Here is a 20662-nt window from a genome sequence, read left to right on the forward strand (position 1 = left end):
CGCAGCTGCGGAACAGTGCATCGACAAGTGTGTCGTGTGGCCCAGATGCACGTGTGCGGAAAAACGCGTGTTCCCATTATATTCGTCTCTTCGTTCCTCCTGGAGCAGTGCGGTAATGCGCGCGGCGGCACGGCCGGAGTGTTGTCCCGAGTCGCACGTGCCCACGCGATCGATCCGCCGGAAGTGTGAACCGGGAGGCCTCTAAAACGTCGGCTCTAGGCGGAGCGCGTGTGCATGTGTGTGTGTCCTCCGGCAGAAAGATCCTGATATATGTACTATATGGATCCTTTGGTTCTTTTTTTTTTTTTTTTGCAAGAGCTTTCCTTCTTTGTCTAGTGACAACGGCCATCGTGAGCACCGTGGGATCCAGTGTTCGATCTCTATTTCCGTGTCTCTTTCGTTCGCGATGCCTGCAATCGGCAAGTATATGAAGAAGTAGTATCCGATGGATGGATTTCGATAGGGTTTTTTCGGTGAACTCGATGGGCTCGGAGGACATGTGAGTTCGAACGGGTTGTGCGGCGCCATGGTAACTACGGATCTAGGTTCTTGGTGCGTGATGGAGTCGCGTGGAAGATTTGGGCTCGATAATTGTAGAGTTGGATGATGATAATGTATCTTTTAGGGGATAGTGAAATTTTAAATTTTTCTGGTTGGAACAGTATTCTGTTGCGATATGATAAAATTTGCGGAATCAGTATATACACAAATCATTTCCAATCAGTTCTAACAAAAATAGTTTTATCACATCTTTATAGAATAATATTTTTCGGTTTCTCTAACTATCAGACCTGGCCCCATAATTTTAGCTCGTAGTGTACACAGGTTTCCTTGCGATGGAGAAAAAGGTGGTTCAGAGATTTAACATTTCAAGATTTTGCTATGGGGTATGATTTTTCTTTGTGATAAATGGCTCTGAAGAATTTTCCCTCGACGACGTGGATTCGTAGGATGGAACTGTACTTGGATATTGAAATTGAGGATCTATATTCTTCTTTGTAATGGGCTGCTCCTAAGGGATTTCGAATCTACGACTGTAGATTCAATCGATGGTAGTACGTTTCAGGGGATATTGAAACGTGGATATCTACTCATACAATTCTGACTTTTTCTTTGTGATAAATGCTCCTGAAGAAATTCAATTTTGAGACGTAAATTCTATCATCGTAGCTACATTTTACAACTTCCCGATCTGTTCCAGTTTTCTCTTAAACTGATGCGTATCTGAATTTCATTGTTATATGGACTAAATGTTCAATTTGAATGTTCAAATTTGGTGATCGTGATTAAAAAAGGAATAAATATCCTTAATTTGGAAAATGCAATCAAATTACGATTTTAGCGAAGCTTAATACTATTCATATGTTATCATTAATGTAGTAAAGCCTCTAATATAAAATTCAAAACTCAACTAATTATATACGAGGAAAAATGCTTGAAAAATCGGTGTGTCTTCACCAGCCAACTCGAAGAAGAATTTCATACGCGACTACTTAAGGTGTCGAATTTTCCCCGGCGTTAAATCGTTCCGAATGATTCCTATTTTCTCCGAGTTACTCATCGAACGTACGCGGCAAGTGACTCAGGGAGCAGCACCTGCGATCATTATAATCCACGGTTTCTTCGTACGATCTCGTGATCGCGTCGATCGGCATGGTCGGGCTCCGGTGACACAACGTATCTCGCCGAAGTGCAAGATTCGCGGCCACGATGCGGCCGAACGATGCAGGTGCAAGAGGCATGCGTGAAACGAGGGCGTCGCTCTAGCTTCTAATGTTCGACGCAGAGTCGAACAGAGGAAATATTCGCAAGTCGCAAAGGGACCGTCGCAAGAGGAAATATTCTCCGATTAGTTCGTCGATACGTGCAAACGTATTTCCATTTTAAGATTATCCATACTATAGAATCGTATAGACTATACGATTCTACCCCTCCACTGGTAAATTCTGATTTACATTTGAAAAATTATGTCTTGGTCTTCGTTCGGTGTTACCCATTTATTATGAAGCATGTATTACAGTTTAATAACTTCTGTAAGTTATCGCCGAATTAATGGATAAGGGTGAATTTACATTAAAAGATAAATTGAGATTATGGAATAATATTTTGAACCCTATAATGGTAAAGTCTGGATCGTATTTGCCCCAAATTCCTCTTGTGTTGTTCCCATTCTATTTTTTATATTATTCTCGTTTTAAAATATTTTTGATTGATTAGTAAACGTTTAGTACTCATATTATTGTATGTTATATAGCTCAATTATTATTCCTTATTATATAAATAAGCAAAAATATAAGTTCAAAATAATAACTTCTTTTTACTCTACTGAAGAAAGAGTTCAGGTCGTAGTGAGTCTTCGAAGGAGTCAAGTTTGAAATTGGTCGAGCAGGCGTGTGCTTCCGAACATGGCTAGTAATTTGTCCGACTATTGCCCACTGTTTTTACTTACGGTAAGCATTCACGACGGAACGGTCGTGTCTGAACACCATTTATTTCGCTGTCTTCCACCTATTAATAGAAAATTGATGACATACTACAACAACGTTTCCAAACATCAACGTAAATTAATTCTTTAGCTACAAATGTACAACTCTGGTACAGATCAAACTTGTGCAATCCATTTAATCGACAACGAAGCTTCAAATTTGAGAATACTATTTCACATTTTTGACATTGTTTTCCACGTGGACACAATCCATTCGTCTCGTTATCTCGTTAAGAAAAGAGCCCTCGCCATTCATAGCGCAAACATCGCTCGGACAAACAATTTTTTAAAACGCAACTTCTCTGTTCTCATCTCTAAAATCCTCGATCTCCAATTCAACCTGATAATCAATTTATTCGTCATTCGAAACCCCGCCAAGGTACCCAAGAAAATCGGTCCATACGCGGTAGAATCGAGAAGAAACTGGATCCCTCGGAATCGAGTGGTTTTTCGGGGCCGCCGCTAGCTAACCCAGACCTGGCACTCGAAACCGAAGCGCGCGGGGTTTCAAGACCGAACATCCTCATAGGAGTTATTTTAATAATGAGGGTGTACCGGCGCTTTGTATAGCCCTCCTCTCTTTTCTTTTCCTCCTCGCCGCGCGCTCGCGCCCGACACGTCGGTGTCGCATCATCGTGCGCGTACCGCGTGGATTATTTCTCGTTGTTGCGTGCAAACGATATCGATTAATTGATTGTTGTTATATAAAAAAAAAGCAGAAGACGCGCGCAGACTCCTCATTGCGTTCACGGCTCGATTCTGTTTCCACCTTTTCTTCTTCCTCCACCTCCTACTCCATCTTCTTTTCTTCTTCCTCCACCTTCTCTTCTTCTTCCTCTTCCACAAGAGAGAACGCTCGTATTTATTCTGTTCCCCCGTGGATCGTTGACACCGTGAGCCTGTCGTCGAATGCGTTTCACCGTTGTGCCAAAGGTAGAGCAAAGCCTAGTTAACCGCCGCCGGGAGAGACAGTGTAACTGACCGACATCGGCAGTGGCCCGCATGTGCAGCATCAAAAATGCAGCCCCCGGCGTGCACGCCGTCTATAGACGCGGCCAGCGATTCCCCTCTTCTGTGTCTTTTCTCCCTCCTTTTCGTCGATCGAACTCACCATCGCACAGAGCGTTCCGTCGACGACGACGACGCTTCGATTGGATTCAACGGGAAAATACACTGACAGAGAGACTCTCGATTCCGTGTGTTTTTTTCTTCATCCTTGATTGTTCGAGGTGGGATTTATTTTTTCCCTCGACCGCTTTGGAATTGATGCGTTGTTTACGGTTATTCTTGAGCGTTGTTATGACTGGAGTGTGTGCGTGTCCCGCATTTTTATAGCGTGCATTTAAAATAACGTTCACCAGACACGTTTGTTGGATCCTTTGTAAAGTACGTGGAAATTCGAGTTTCCGTTTTTATTCTATATCGAGTGGGAACAATAAGGGGTTTCGAATCAGTAATTGGGTGTTCGTAGTTTTTGGTTTTTAATATCAATAGTAGGGGACTGGATATCGCGTTCGATTAGATAGGTTCTACGGGACACCTCAGGTTAATTAGACACACGAACCGCGTTCATATATTAGATACGTGCCAAACCCAGCGAACTATCCGAAATACATCAATGTCCGTACACCTGGCTTCATCAATCATACAATCGATAACCATCCATTTCGCGTTCGTTCATTGATTCTACAGGTTAGTTCCGCAAATCGTGTAATAATTAATGAGATCGAGTTTCCAGAATTAATTACCATTCTGGGACCTCAGTAGTAGATGCTCATTACTTTTACCACATATATAGACGTATTACATCAAACATCGTCGTCTTTCCGAGTGAATCTATTCACCTGGAGTTCCATGAAATATCATCCCCTAATGTTCTCGACCTGCCAGAGAACCTGTGGATCAACATGCACGGTGTTAACAGGTTCAGTGCGAAGTCGATATACACTAGCAGTCATAAATATTAGAACTGGTCTATATGAAGAAAATAATAATAATAATTTATTTATGGATCTACACCCTTTGGCAACAAAGTACTTAGAGTAATTGAGATACATAGTCGATCCCGTGTAAAAATGTGGTGTTTCGTAAAAATAATATATATTAGGCCACTCTTATTACTTTATAGTAGCATGAGCGTTATCTATCAAGATTTAATATCCCCTACGTTTGTTTTAGACTTTCAGTAATTTCTTTGGATAAACGTCCTAATACTTATGAGCGGGAGTGTACCTATCGAGCAGAAGGTTCTTTTGAGCGACCAAGACCATACGTACACTATTCTTTATAGGTATAAAAACAGCTGGTCCGTGTAAAGAAAATCTTAAGTTTCGTAAAGATTATACTGCATAATAAGCGTTGTCAGGGGTCAACATCAGGGGTTAATCGTCAAGATCGTGCATCCGACGATCCCCACGAACACTCCATTCCACAAGTCCATATTAACGTCATCGTCAACAACCACATTGTATCACGGTGGTTTAAAATTCCAAATAAAAATCCCCTGAACCACCACCTCCCCCCATATCATCGTACGTCTATACATCTAGTGGTGAGTCTCAGTTAGGAATACGAACTCGGCCGCGACTTCTATCCCCGTAATTCCGTAAAATCCTCGCCGATTTTCCGCGGCTCGCGGCGCGAACAACTCCCTACTATTTATAAATGGTTTGAACCCGGTCGGTCGCATTGGCGAACCTCTCGGGTCCGCTCGAGCTGCCGCCTCGTGGGCAGCCGCCGTCGTCGTCGTCGTCGTGGTCGGCGTGGGGAACAATTCGCCACCCCATTGGTAAAAATAGAAGCTCCTAGCCAGCTAGCCGAAGCTCGAGGCTAGAGCTACGAGTGCGCGAACGAGCTGAAGCACCGCTCTAGCATCGCTAGAGCGGACGGACGTAGGTACGGACGGTGCACGCGTTAGAGCGTGCATGTGTGTGTGTGTGTGTGTGTGTATGTGTGTGAAGCTTAGGGGAATGGTAAACGGAACACGATCAACGGAACCGGCGGTACAGGCATCGACAACACGATCATGACGACGACGACGATCACGGTGAATGTTGGTGTTCGTTGATAGCAGCAGTTTCGTTGCCTCCGGGACTGGTCCTCGTCGCCCGTGATACAAATAAACCAGTGCTCGCTTATGTGTGTGTGTGTATGTGTCGATCCAAATCGCTTCTCTTCGTCTTCTTCTTCATTGATCTTCTTGGACTGTCTCTACTTCGATCCGATCCCTGGATTCGGTTCAGTGAAACCTGGGTGCTGCTCGGGCTAGGAGAAGACTTAGGGGGTCCACCAGTGAATCTGTTTCTACGTACCCGGCCCGAACGGCACCACCGGCAGCCCGTGAAGCTACTCGATCTCTCTTTCTCCCGCTCTCTCTCTCTCTCTCTCTCTTTCTCTCTCGTTGTGAAGTCTAGTGAATATTTTAAGACCGACAAGAGAGAGTCCGCATGTAGGAAGAGACGGGCTGATTCACTTGGTCCTCTCTCTCGTACGTAGGTGGATCTGTCCGGGAACGTACGTCTCTTAAGATAATGCTGTCCTATTCAGAGGGTGTGTAAACTGGTGCTTCTCGAAAGGGAGATCTAGATAATATCCTGGTGGATCCTTATTCGACCAAGCTTTTGCGCCCTTCGTGTTCCAACGGATATTTATCGAAGAAGCACAACGGGGGAGGGAGAGAGACAGAGGGAGAGAGAGAGAGAGAGAGAGAGAGCCACATTCCGAGCGGATCACGGATGCTTATAGAAGCGTTGCGTAACGGCGTCAGACGGACGGCGAAACCGCGGCTGTTCGGCCGTCGAGTTTCGATAAGTTCGACGGGAAAGCTACTGCCGTTGCTACCGTCGTCGCGTCGTCCTCTTCTGGTGTCGAGACGATCAACGAACGCCTGGAGACGGATACTCTCCTGATCCCCGGGGGAAGGATTCTGTGTGCTCCTTTGTGTGTGTGTGTATCTTCGTTCTGTGCCGTCGACACGTATATATATATACACACATATATATATCTGTCTATATATACAGGTGCTCGATCTACACACACGCAATCGAATGTTACCTCGCAGGTACGTTCGCGAGGATCCAAGTGCCGCGATACGACCGTTCCCGAGGATCGAATCGAAACACGGTACACACGTGCGTGCGGGTCAGAGTGTGAGTGAGCTAGAGGTGGGGCGATTGACGGTCGAAGGAGGTGGAGTAGGTGGTGGAGAACGCGATAGAAAGGGAGGGACGGGATCGTGGACAAGACACAAGGTGTTCCCAGGGAAATCTTACGGTTGTATCGATTGCTCCGCGTGGTCCGTTGGCGTTTCAAGGCCGACCGTCGACGCTTCCCAAGATTCGGACAAGACGTACAACGATCGTTCGTGACGAGACTCGGCCCGTCGCCGTGAGCCAGGCAGGACGGTTCACACGCTCCTCCGGTCCGGTCGCCTCGACCGACCGACCGACTCGGAGGGGGACTAAAATTAACCCGTGTCGAATCCTAGAAAGTTTCATCTAGCTTCGGTTCAGCCTGAATTTCGTATTTTTAGCCGGTGACACGAGGCGGGGGGAGCCGCCAGAGAGACAGAGAGAGAGAGAGAGAGAAAAATCCGGCGTCCTTGACACCGGGTCCTCCCCGTGTGGCGGGATCGACACGATAAAAGTGGTTACGACGTCTGCTCGAAATTGGGTGGTCGTGTTTCTAGATACAGAGCCACGGCGACGTACCGGGCCTCGACACGATCCTACGATCGACAGGCTTATCCGCGAACGTGGACCAGCGAGGATATTTCGTGATCGAATATAATCGTGGCAAGCTCGACTTCGTACCGGGTGAAACACAGGTGATCAACACAGAGGGTGTGTTCGGTGGTCTTGCAGAGGTCCGTTGGTGGGACGACGCGTAAGACGAGAAACGTGGAGGCGGACAGGAAGGATGGAGCAACGTCCAGGGGTACGCGCGTGCGATTTTTGCTAACGGGCCAACACGACGACGACGACAATAACGACGAAGACGACGACGACGACGACGACGACGACAACGAGGAGAAGGAGGAAAAAGACGAGGATTACGACGACGACGTGGGCGGTGGGGAGACGAGAAGGAGGCTGTCGCGGCGGCGGTGGTGGTGGTGGAGGAGGAGGAGGAGGAGGTGGCGGTGCAACGGTGCAAAGAAATGCAGCAACAGCCACAGTCTGGCCAACAGTCCGGGGCACCGAACGGGGTGGCAGGTGGTGCCCAATTGCCGCAAACAGGTGGCATAAGCTCCGCTCAACCTGGAGCGACAGGTACCGCCACGGCGGCGTCAAATCGTGCCCAGGTTAACGGCGGCCGATTCGATTTCGACGATGGCGGCACCTACTGCGGCGGTTGGGAGGATGGAAAGGCACACGGCCACGGGGTCTGTACAGGACCCAAAGGCCAAGGCGCTTACTCCGGTAGCTGGCATTATGGGTTCGAGGTATCCGGTGTCTACACCTGGCCTAGGTGAGATAAGACGTTCTGTTTTTTTCTTATTGATCCTGGATTACTGAATTATTAATAATTGTAAGAATTACGACTTCGAATTCCCGATTCTCAGATATCGACACTGTTTAACCCTCATCCGTCCTGAGTTTTTCCAACTTAATTTGTTACTTTGGTGTTAAATTCACCGAGTCGCAAAAATTAATATAACGAAGTGATAAATAGTTAAATTTGCAAATTCTTTCAAGTAAAAATCACGAAGACTCAACTTAATTTACTTACATATGACAGAATAACGTCATTTCTTAAGAGAAAAATGTGTCAGATTGACACAAGGGATGGATGAGGGTTAAAGTTTTCATTACTTTTTAGGTCGATTATCATAAATACTTACATCGTAAGATTCTATCACAACGCAAATAATATTTTTCGAAAATGTTACGTATTTTCTTGTTGTCGTAATTGTTACGAATGATTAGTAATAACGTAAGTCACAGGATAGTTGACTAATCTAGGATTAATTCAGTGGCATGCTTTCCATACTTGCGCTGGATAAAGCAAACTTATAACGATGGTTCTTGGTCTGTTAGTCTTGTTCCAGTTTAACCCATGTGCACTGTTCGAGCCATGTTTGACTCAAACTCAGACTTTAATTTTTCATTATATTCGTTGTTAAAGAAACTTATGAATTAATTAGACACCAGTACTAAAGATATTTTATTGACTGGGGTTTAGCTTATCCAAGTTTAATTCAAGGAATAGTAATGCAACAATTTATTGAACGGTGCACGAGGGGAAATCAAAATATGTGTATAATTGATCTACTTGGAAGATCTTCGGTAGCTTTCCAAGGTCTTATATGGGAGCTTTTTCTAATTATTTTTTAAAATTTAACTTTTCAATATATTATTCAACGATGATTTTTAGGTGAAATGTATTCAAACGTTACAATATGCAGGTCACGAGTTATAAGATTACAGGGGTAACGAGTGATCCTGAAATCATAACGTGGGAATTCTCTAGTCCAGGCGGCTTTTTCGCGATTTACACAAAACCTCTCCGTTTTGTTGCGGATGAAGGTAGATCTCGCCTGAACCAGATTCTGTATACATTGTTAATTCCACGAGTAAATAGCTCTTGTCCCATTAACATCGCGTTAATATTGGATATTTCGATGGATCGTAAATTTAATTAACTTCTACAAACTTTTTTTATCTTGTTCTCTTGTGATCTACGAAGAAATATTCGCTTTGTTCTTAGTTAACTTCGTTAACAGCAATAAGAGCTTTTCTATGGTAATTAATAGTGATCTAGATTGACGTTAACGATGCTCTACATCATTAATACTATACTAATCACGTACGTCTTAGGGATAAGCGTAAGCTTCGTCGAACTATCCATCGTTCTCAAACGTTTATCTAGGGAACTAAACCTGCTCACGACTTGACCCTAAGAGGATATACACAATTAGTCGAGGAATGACAGCGATACTGAGACGAATCTAAATCTTTTGATGGTTTAGCAGAGAACAGAAATGAATGTCATCGGAACAATTACTTCCATCTAGATTCTAGTAATCTCCAAAATGAAATCGACTTGCATTACTCTCGTCGCCAAATTAATCTAAACGGTAGATTAACAACGAACAGAACATCTCCATCGTAAAATGTTCTTTAAAACCTACCAATAAACTGTCCATCTTCATTAGAACTCGTTAAATTTCTTCCATTTCAGTTTCCAGATTGGCTCTCACTTTTCATCCCATAACCATTTTAAAATCGACTACAATTATCATGATTTGTTCTGCAAGTTTACTTTCCAAACACATATACAGTGACTAACAAGTTCGTCCACCGAGGGCTGTCACTTCTATTGACCAAATTGTTTACCAAAATGCAAATTTTATTTCAAAATGAAAAATGTATCACGAGAGGGTGATAAAAGTAACAAGAAGAATATATAAATACAAATTGCATAAAGCTTTCACGCCTAATTGTTATTTCAGAAGTTTGAACGAATACATGTGTCACTTATATCATATGTCCACACGGTCATCTTTACAGTTATGGCAATTCAGTCACACTTGATCTAGTATACCGCATATTTCCATATATTATAAACGCATCCTAGTCTCACGATCTACCAGTTAGTAAAAAATACCCAGAAGATCCTCAAATCAGGCCTTCTATTCCCGTCTAATCCTCAGACATCAGTGTCAGTTCGAATTCTCCGGTAGAAACGTTCATCGAACCGGGGTCGTAAGCTCGAACAGGGGGGGGAAGAGCTTCTTCTTTTTTTTTCTTTCTCGCGGGAGTCGGAGAAAGAGGAGTAGGAGGTCCCGAAATAGCGGCCGATTTCGCTTCTATCGCCGCGGACCACCTCTAACGGCGTCAATTCGAGATGAACGGAGGGACCTTGACACGTATATTCCCGGCTGTATACCTGGCGGGGCCGGGCGGGAATCTCCCGATCCTGAAAGTGGGTCACCGAGTGCAAGGACAACGAGTCCGGGTCACTGGGATCCGAGCGTTTAGGAGCTAGTTCATGGAAACGGCCAGACAATCGCTTCCCCAAATCTACTCAGGATCCAGGACGCCCTGAGGCGGTGGTGGTTCGCGTGAAAAAATAATTTTCCTCTTCCTGCTTGTTCGTACCCAACCCTCGTTGTACAGAGTACGGATAGGAAAGTTTAGAAGATACCAAAACGACGAACGTTCCACGCGAATCTTTATCTTCGAAGACTATATCGCGTGAATCGAGGAAGAATCGAAGCTATCGATCGATTGGTCTGTAAATGTTAGAGGTTCATTTTCATAAAATTGTTTATGTTCGATTAGATTTATATGACGATCGGTATTGTAAGGAATTTTCGTTCGAAAAAAAAAAGTTTGTGAAGGGTTCAGAGAATATGATTTTTTAAGGGTGATAGTGTATTTTGTTTTTTCTGTCCAGAGAAGTTTGGAATAGTGTTCGAAGTATCGATATCCATGGACGAAACGTGGGTACTGTTGTTTAATTTCGAGATGACGGATGGGTCGTTGCGGTTGCGGGAAACGCAATGACTTGTCGATATTTTGGTACGTGATATAATTGGAATTCAAGGGAATAGGATGATTACGCGTTAACGAACCCAGGATTTGTTGCACAATTCCGATGGATTATGGATATCGGCGGTCGGCGTTGGTGGGCAATCAGTGTAATTTGGAAATTAAGTAGTATTCACGAGTATGATAGACGAGTGATTTTTCGATTATAAATGGTCGTAGAAACGTATAAACGTTGAAATATGGGAGCTGATAGGATCTAGATCTGCTATAAACGCGAGCATAATATACTTAACACTCATACGATTATTACAGGGCAAGGAAATTCCAGAATATTTAATTATACGAACAAGAAAAAAAAAACAATTCTTGATTTAAGTCATTTTCTCGTATGAATACGTTAATACACGAAAAAGAATTTATCAAAACATTTTTTCACAATGATACTGGAACAATATAAAAAACTTTTTATTATCGGTGAGAAAATTTTTAGTCTTCTGTGTTCACTTTAAACAAGGTATATCAATCAAGGAAATATTTTTAATTCCGTTAGCTGTTTGGTAACCCTTTTTTCGTATTTCTGAGTGCACCTGCACTTGAACGGGAAAATCCACATGGTGTTCTTCCTACGAAACCAGGCGGCTTCGCGGGCGACTATATTTGAGTCGTCGATCGTTCCGGAAGAAAATTCTGTCACGCGACTTTAAATAGTCCCCGTGCAACCAGAGCTCGTAAATATAATTGTTATTAACATCCGCTGACACACGCGTTCCTGCGAATACGGGAACTGACCTACATTTTTCCATATTTTTAGTCGTGTTTCATCAATGGAACCCAACCCACTCCGACGATCCCATGAATAAAGAATGAATTACTTGGAATTCTCCTAGGCGTAATAAATTCTACGATATATCCCTAATTACGGTCTGGAGAATGTTGAAGGGCGTTCACGAAAGAATTTCTTCGAATCATCGAGACTCGAATACTCGGATAATAGGTCACGTGGATGACTCAAATTCTTCGAGAATGCTCCAGAATTACCGAATGTCGCAGAGATTGGAATGCCTAACCAATTCGAAATACTCGAGGATCCTCCACGTTTAACGATCGATGGACCTGATTTCTATATTACAGATTTTTGAAGAAAGTTTATTACAAGTCATTGATGAAGCAACAAGAATCTGTTTATTAAAAAAGTTTTGTCTGAAGTGTCTGTCGATCTTATATTTCTTCTCGAGCATCGCTACGTCTTTCATTTTGTCGAACGTTCCGTCAAATCGCGGAAACTTAGAAGTAGGTCAATTTTGTCTGGAAACACGTTGACTCTGGTAATCGCAAACTGCTTTCTGGGACAGCCGTTACACGACAAACATTGCCCACCGCAATTTCAAGTTCGCCAATTCTTCTTGCGGGACTTAATTCCCCAAAAATACTCAATTTAGTAAAAAAGAAAATAATGTAGAATGGAATTTTTTAGAACAAGTACAGGTGTGTCACGATGACCTATTCCGATTCTTTCGCTGTTAAATTTCCAGTTTGGCGTGAAGGCACGAGAGTCTCTCGTGCGTTCTGTGCGTATCGATTCGGCAACGACATCAAACAGCCATGTAACAATTACGCGAACACTCGGTGGATTCCGTGATAAAACAAAAAATTGTAGCCGACTGGGATCGAGGCGTGGATCGTATCGTGGTCGAAAGTCACGCAGCCCGAACGAGCCTCTAATTGAGACGTAATAATACGTTCTCCCCAGGCCAGTCGATTTCGCGTAAACTGCCTCGACGGTTTTAGGGATGGAGGGTTGGAAATTTGATAACAGGTTAGAAACCGAATTTTCTAAATCCGTTCTTTTATGGAAAAGAGAACCTTGGTCGTGAGAGTTTTCTTGAAATTAGACGATTTTAAAACGAGTTTGTAATTGGTTGAAAACACTCTGTTTCATATTTATAATTCACTTACAAATCAGCATTAATATCTAATCGGAGCGAAGGTATTTAATATTTTCACAAATTTGATCCAACGTGATAAGTACATCTAAAGGGAAAGATATTGAAAGCAATAATTTTTCTAACAAATTTGACAAGTTCACGTAGGTTGTTTTATATTTCTGACACAACTAGAAATTTTTAATTATTTCCAGTCAACAAGAAAATATCCTGATAAACATTTATAAGCGTAGTACATCGCAGGCATTATATGCTATAATATTTCTATAAATTATTACTAGTGTCATCGAAGAATCTCGAAGCATGGATCACAATTAGCCCGACATTCATCAAGGGAAGATGCATCGTTAATCCTTATCAGTCTACTAGCACGCGCATTTAACCTGTTAACTAGGCCATTAGTCGACCAAAGACGATCCCTATACGTGCAGTTATAAATCTCCACTGTCGAATTATCTCGTCCTGTCGACAGTCAACGAAAACTCTCTCCATTAATTACGAACATCATACAAAATTCAGGACTGCTCTTCTCACATTAACAAACAAACTGCACATCTGCGAAATATTACGATTACCATCGCAGAATTCCTATTTTACCTTCTCAATTACACACGACAAGAATAACAAGAATTATAAATATTATAGTAGCAAAAAATACAACGTCCCAATGCTCAGAATGGACCTCCACGAAGATTTAACTCATCCCATCAGTGTACGAAGTCCTTTTCCGGCGACGTGAAAACTCGTTTTACTCAGTTAACCGGTTAACAATTCGATGGTTCATGATCACGATCGACAGCCTTTTTAATATTCCCTTTTGACGGATTCTGCGGATCGAAGTGAGCGGGTTCCCGAGGCCGGAAGGGTGGAAATACCCGTGGAAAGAAAATAGAAAGAGGGAACACGGTGGGAGGGGGAGGAAAAGGAGGAGGTAGATGGGGAACTTGTGTTCCTCGCGACCCACGTATCTGGGCCGAGAGAGAGAGAGAGAGAGAGAGAGATTTCATCGTTCCGTTCCCGTCCAAACTGGAGCAAGGTCTTCGTCAAGTCACGTTTTCCTAGGGACGACCCGATGAATCGCGGGAACTCCGAACGCTCGTCGATGGGAGGAACGCAAACAAGGGAAGAGAGTCGGGTGATTCCGGGGATTATAGGATCAGTTCCTTGTTGATGCACGAGAATCACGATCAAACACTAGCTTCGTACCGTCATGATTCCATTTTTTTGTTCGTCTTTCTCAAATCGTTTAATTCCTCGGATAGTGGAAAATCAAATTACACACTTCGCTGAATTTGCATCGCGTTCGACGTGCCGTAAATTTCTGCCGTACTTCTGTACACTTCGCTGCATTTGTATCGCGTTTAATGTGTTGTAATATTTTCTTCGTGTTTGTGGAACACTTAACGAAGTACATCGACTATCCTGCGTGGGATGTTTCCACAGTATTAACTCTCTTAGAGCCCAAAATCCGGATAATTATCGCGAATTTAATGTATAAGGTATACACGTGTGATTTTGTTTTCATAATCGTTTAGTAGATTTGGATATGATTTCGTGGATCAGACTGGTCAACTGAAATTACGAATTTATATTAGAATCGAAGGGAAAGCTTTTTTATTTACGAGTAGACTGCAGACTTTATGCATTTATAATCTGTAGGGCTCTGAGGAATACAATTAAAGAAAAAAGTTTTGAAGAATTCTCTATTTTATTCTTAACCCAATAAAATATGATACTTGAAAAGTAAACAAAGTCTGGCTTCTTTATGAATTACTTTAGAAAATATCATTTTGCATCAAAATCCGCAGTCTATTTAAAAGATATTATTCTCTTGAAGAATCGAATGTGCTCCATAGTGTTTAAAGTACGGTACACATTAACATGTCCAGAATTATACAAAATAATATTCAATTGGAATAATTTCTGAAAAATCAAGACCCTAATTCAATTTCGTTCGAAACTTAACTTCTCTACAATTATCTCGAACATTCACAATTTTCTACAATTACATTCAGGTTTCTATCGTTCGTTCGTCGCTTTAATTGATAGCTTTTTTTCTCGAACTTCTCCACGTCACATCTTCGCGTTTCGAGAACGACGTATCGAGCAGAAATTTCGAAACTTTCCTCGTAAGAGCAGAATCGTTCGCCCTCCGTTTCGATCGATCCACCTGTCCATACATCCTGGTAGGCGGGGAGAGTTAGGTGGCGGAGTTTTCCTTCGTCGATGTCGACGGGGAACTTTCAATTACGATTCTTATTAATTAAAACAAGCTGCCGGCGGTGTTGTTTACAGACGGCATTGGCGCGTGAACATCGTCGTGATTGTTCAACCGTTATTTCCCGGGGAAATAATATCCGGTGAACTATTAACGACGCGACGAGAAGGAAAAAGCGAGAGAAAAGGAGCACCTCTGAATGTAACGTCTAGAGAATATCTCGTGAGAGTACGAACATCGTAGTAACGTATTTCATTAACGACAAACTTTTATCCACCGTTCACAGTGGTGGTCGTAAAAGAAGTTTTAAAGGTGGAACGTGCTAACGACACTAAGTACATTTTATAACAGAGAAAAAGTAGATTCTGCGGTGATAGTCAATCTGTCGTGAAGACAAATATCAGCAGAGAAAATTAAGTGTAAGTTATTGTTATATTTTCTGGTACAAAGTAACAACGTAATGTAAGTTACGCCATTTTTATACAGTTCTAAGCAGAAAGTACACGAATTCCCGGGCATTTTCCCCGGGAAAACGCAATATCCACGGAAGAAAAGTGTATTACCAGCGGTCCCTGGAACGTAGAAAGGAAAATTATTACTCCTTCAGGTTCAAGGATTTATCCGCGGGTCAAGGGAGGAGGTTGCGTCTAGAACGAAGCTGTCTCGGACCTCGAATCGTACGACTTATTTGAAAAAAATAACGAGGACCGTCTGTATGACCGTCTGTAATGAGTTCAGTGAAACGCTATCCAATGAAACCCCAGGATTCGACAAATGAAATTGTCAAAACATTCGTTCGCTTGATCCCTAACAAATCTGAGGACTGAAACTTTCGAAGAATAATTTTAACTGTCACGCACAGTAAGAATTTGTAATTGAAGTATAGTAGACTTTTTTGTTCGTTAATATGGTAGGGCAGTTAGAGGTCTCTTAGGAATTAAATTAGAAGTTCAGCTAAGATTAGTTTAGGCCTCTTAGAAGTTAAGTTAGAGGATAAATTAAAGTCACTTAGAGGTCTCTTAGAAGATATGTTAAAGTTAGTTAGAGGCTTTCAAGAAGTTCAGTAAGAAGTTAAGTTCAGGTCAGAGGTCTCTTAGAAGTTAAGTTAACAGTCAAGTGAAGGCTTCTTAGAAGTTCAGTTAGAAGTTAAGTAAAGGTCAATTAGAGATCTCTTAGAAGTCAAGTTATAAATTAATTAAGATCAGTTAGAGGTCTCCTAAAACTTAACTATCTATGAAATATGACAAATAATGATCTTTTCACAATCAAGAACCATCGCGTTAAAAGATTATCTTTGAAAAAGAAAAAGAAACAAAGCAAAGGAAAGGATCGAATCGACGAACGCAACAAGTGTTCGAAATAGATCCGATTCTTTTAAGTACCCTCTGGAATAGGGGTTGGAAGCTACCTTCGCGTGATTCGTTTCCCACTGTCACCGTGGATATTCGATTTCAGTGGGTCGGCTTACGAGGGCCAGTGGCAGAATGGGAAGCGGCACGGTCTGGGCATGGAAACCCGTGGACGATGGATTTACCGCGGGGAATGGACACAGGGTTTCAAAGGTCGCTACGGTGTCAGACTATCGACAACGTCCACTGCGAGGTACGAGGGCACGTGGGCGAGCGGTCTTCAGGATGGCTACGGCTCGGAGACGTACGCCGACAGTGGTGAGTCTTGCTTTTTAAATATTTACGAATATCGTCCCTTCGCGTTTGTTCGCTGCCCTTAACACTTTTCATGCTAGATCCATTAGTACCAGCAGAAAAGTTGGTTGCTCTACTTTATGTCAAAAGGTTAATTTGCTTGTTTACCTTGGGGATTAATCCTCTTTATAAGAAACATTTAACCCTTGTACAGTGATTGCAGGGTCATTTTGACCCATCTGTAGCTATTGCTATATTTTTTACAATTATATGTAAATGTAGTATATGAACTTGAAGATGTACATCAAATTTTGTGCATAATTCCCTCTTCAAACTTATGTACAATCGAAATTCTATCGTGGGTCAAAATGACCTTGCATTCGTCTGCCATGTCTGTCCCCGACCATCCGCCTTCCGAGGATTAATCAATCTACATGAATATCTTCAAACGATAGAGAGGAAACAGATAGGGATATTGATATGATTTACCAATCGAGTAACAGAATATTTTTTGAAAGATTAAACAGTTATACAGCTCCATTCGCGAGACCAAAGACAGTAAATACAAACAGAAGGATTACCCTTGAAAAAAACTGGAATCGTCTTCCTATAGAATACTTACATAGTAGTCGTAAAACCGTACGTCGAGAAATCGACGCTTGTTTGAACAATAGCTTCTGTGTCTGACCAGATACGGACACAATCTCCTGCGGGCCGAGAGAGGAACGGGCTCGAAGACAATACGATAAAACTGCGAAATAATACAAACCTGTTCAAGGATGTAATAGCTCGAGTTGGCATGCAATTTCATGTGGGAGGGATAAAGCTGTCAGGAGCAGATTGAACGATACGGGGTATCCTGATCGTCGACGCGACTCGCAGAAATCTGTGTCAACGACAAGTGACAGGACACGCGTGTGTATGCGCGTCCCTGACGCTTTCGCTCGGATTTCATCTCGACGCGAATTAATCGACTCGATTCACACGGTGCCTCGGACAACCTTTGATCCAGTCCTCTTCGCCACGCTCGATATTACGGTTTTGTTATTTTTCTTTTGCGTTTAATTCGCGGTTATTAATACGCTGTTTTAATTACCGGCCCGTCTACGAGCGCCGCGGTCCCCTTTTTCGGCGTGAAATCGGGAACGTTGCCAATTTGGCCGAGCGCTCCGACCCCGACTACGTCTCCGCGACGTTCTGTTTCGTTAAATTAATGATTAATAAACGGGACCGATTGAACTTCCTGGTGTATTCTTTCAACCGTGCAATATCATTTACGTCGGCAGTGTTGGTATGAAAATCTTCGATGATCTACAGATTTTCATTGATCACTTTGACTGCCTCGTCAACTAAATATGGGTGACATGTTAATTACGAAGTGGCTGCATTATTTAAATACCGTCAGAAAATTTTCATGTAAAATTAATATCGCCGTTTAATATAAAATAAGACCAATAGCATCTATTAACTAAACGCATACATTTTCGATGGTTTATGACTTAAGAAACGAAATAAAGTGTGTCTGACTACGAACGGCATTTTTCACTGTGACAGTCAACGTGTTAAAGAATATCAATACATCGCATTATCGAGAGTAACCGTGACGCAACATCTTCCAATGGAGGGTTAAATCAGAAAGGCTCGAACAACAATTTCTACTTCGTTTCTCGTATTCATCCCCCCTATTACATTAGACCACGGTCCATAGAAGTTTGTTCACAGAAAATCAATCACACCGACACATTCGTCTTGCAGGGGTTTCTTTTTAGTCGTCCGTGCCCGGTTTTTCGGTCACGAAAGCGGCGACAGATCGGTACGATTTATTTTTTCTGGAGTCGTCGGCCGTTCGTCGCTGTGAAACGCGTGAAATCGAGGTCGTCCGCGGGACTTTCGAAACGTTACAACCGCCGACCGCTCGGAAAATAGTTCGAGGGTGAGTCACCACGATTTTATCGTGGTCGAGTCTAAAAGTTGCTTTACGAGTCCCGACCGCACGGGTACAACGTTCCTTTGCATTTTCATGGATCGGAGAAACGCCCGCCCCGGGCCGAGAATTATGAATATTAAATAACGACGCGGCGGAACGGGAACACGAACACGCATTTCGAATCCTGGCGCCCTTTCTTCTCGCGTTTTCCTCCCCTTCATTCTCTTGGAGAACGTTGAACGATGTTTCTGATATAGGGGACAGATATTGATTCTACAGAAATCAGTGGAGAAGAGTCGTATTACCCCTTTTACGATCGCGATACGTACGAAATAAGATACGATAATAAGAATCTTGTTTCGAAGGTGATTCCATCCGACACGACTGTGTTAACCTTCATTCAAATTGCCACAGTGGTAAATAATTAATATAATGAAGAGATACATAGATAAAATTTGCACATTCTTTAAAATAAAAATCACGGAACTTCAGCTAAATTTACCTATACCGGACAGAATAACATCATTTCTTTGGCGAAAGATGTGTCGAATTGACACAAGGAACGGATGAGGTTTAAAGTGTGTTACCTGTTTATTAAAGAAACGGTGTATTACTTGTTATTACTGGATCTATGAGACACAAATTACAAATTCTTATCCAGCTAATATTTATCTCGAATAGCAATAGTTGTGTCGTAAATGCCGGAGGTAATACAATCTAGCATTTTACCTGCAAATAGAACTCCATTTCTCAGTCTTGGAATCCGTTTTGGTAAATCGTCGTCCCCGACGCGTTCGAGAGGAATGGAAAACTCTGAACTATCAGGACATGGAGATGGTTTCGATCTTCCAAAGATTTACCTATTCTAGAAATTCCAGAGAAAAGCGTTTTACCTGATCGACGTTTAGTTTTCCTGTTTTTTTTTCACGTTCTGGACGTACGAGGTCTCTGTTTTTCTTGTTTGATTCGAGCAACAGTTACGCGTGCTGCCACCTACCCCTATCGTCTGGCCTTTGACCCTCGCCGCGAGGAGGATCGCCAACGGGAAATGAACGAGCAAATTGCAATTGATCGGATTTTCTGTCCCAAATACACCGTTCGATCAGTCCACGTGCTTTTTTCGTTTGATCGCCCTTCCATGGTCCTTCGATTCATCTGGCCATGACGGAAATTTTCTCAACTGGACTCGAAAAGCGAGATGTTCGACGAGATTTCGGGGGATGAAGATAAAACTCACTGAACCAACATTATCATACCAGACTGTGTCGTTGTGAAATAAAATGGGATTACGGACAAAAGAAATTCAAATTAATATTAAGACGATATAGATTAACATTAAAGGATATTCCTGTACGATTCCATTAGAAGTATCAACATGTTGTTTAAAAATAATGGTAATTTTGTTAAAATTCAAAGAATGTATTTCTTGACGATTCAATTGGAAGAATCGATGTGTTTTTTTAAGAATATCGGTAATTTCATTAAGACATGGAAGAGTAAATGAAAATGTGATATACAAATGTGGTTTTACAAAAGAGATTTTTCAGTGTTGCGTGTTTAAAAATACCGGATGTCGTCGGAATGTCTAACTCGCAGGTCAGAATGAAATTGCTCTGGTAATTAAGCCGTTGGTCTACTGCTTCCCGATTGATCGATAATGGCACAACCCTATCGCGAAGCCATTGTCCGCGGACTATTGTCGTGAGATTACATGGGCAGATAATCATGCGACGGTATAAAAGCGAAAAGTAAAACTTGGAATACTCTTCGCTCAATCTTGCCGAGTCATGGAAATTTCCACGGAGAAGTTAGACTTAGAGTATCGGGGAAATATTATTGTCGCAAATGGTTTGAGTCCAAGTTGTCAGGCATCCCTCCCGGAAGTAACAGTCATCAATATGACGAATCCAGAAATATCCACGAAAGAAGCGGAGAAAGAATAACGAAATAT

The 20662-nt window shown here is 42.4% G+C and overlaps 1 protein-coding gene across 1 annotated transcript in view; it reads left to right on the plus strand.

Annotated features, from left to right (window-relative positions):
- The first annotated feature begins 7643 nt into the window (after positions 1 to 7643).
- Positions 7644 to 20662, plus strand: part of LOC107191043 (junctophilin-1) — a 53009-nt gene continuing 39990 nt past the window's right edge. The window contains exons 1-2 of the mRNA XM_015579990.1: positions 7644 to 7954; positions 16597 to 16808. Of these exons, the coding sequence (XP_015435476.1) occupies positions 7644 to 7954; positions 16597 to 16808 (523 nt within the window). The remainder of the gene's footprint in view (positions 7955 to 16596; positions 16809 to 20662) is intronic.

The sequence above is a fragment of the Dufourea novaeangliae genome, unplaced genomic scaffold (assembly GCF_001272555.1).
Source record: "Dufourea novaeangliae isolate 0120121106 unplaced genomic scaffold, ASM127255v1 scaffold221, whole genome shotgun sequence".
NCBI classification, from domain to species: Eukaryota; Metazoa; Arthropoda; class Insecta; order Hymenoptera; family Halictidae; genus Dufourea; species Dufourea novaeangliae.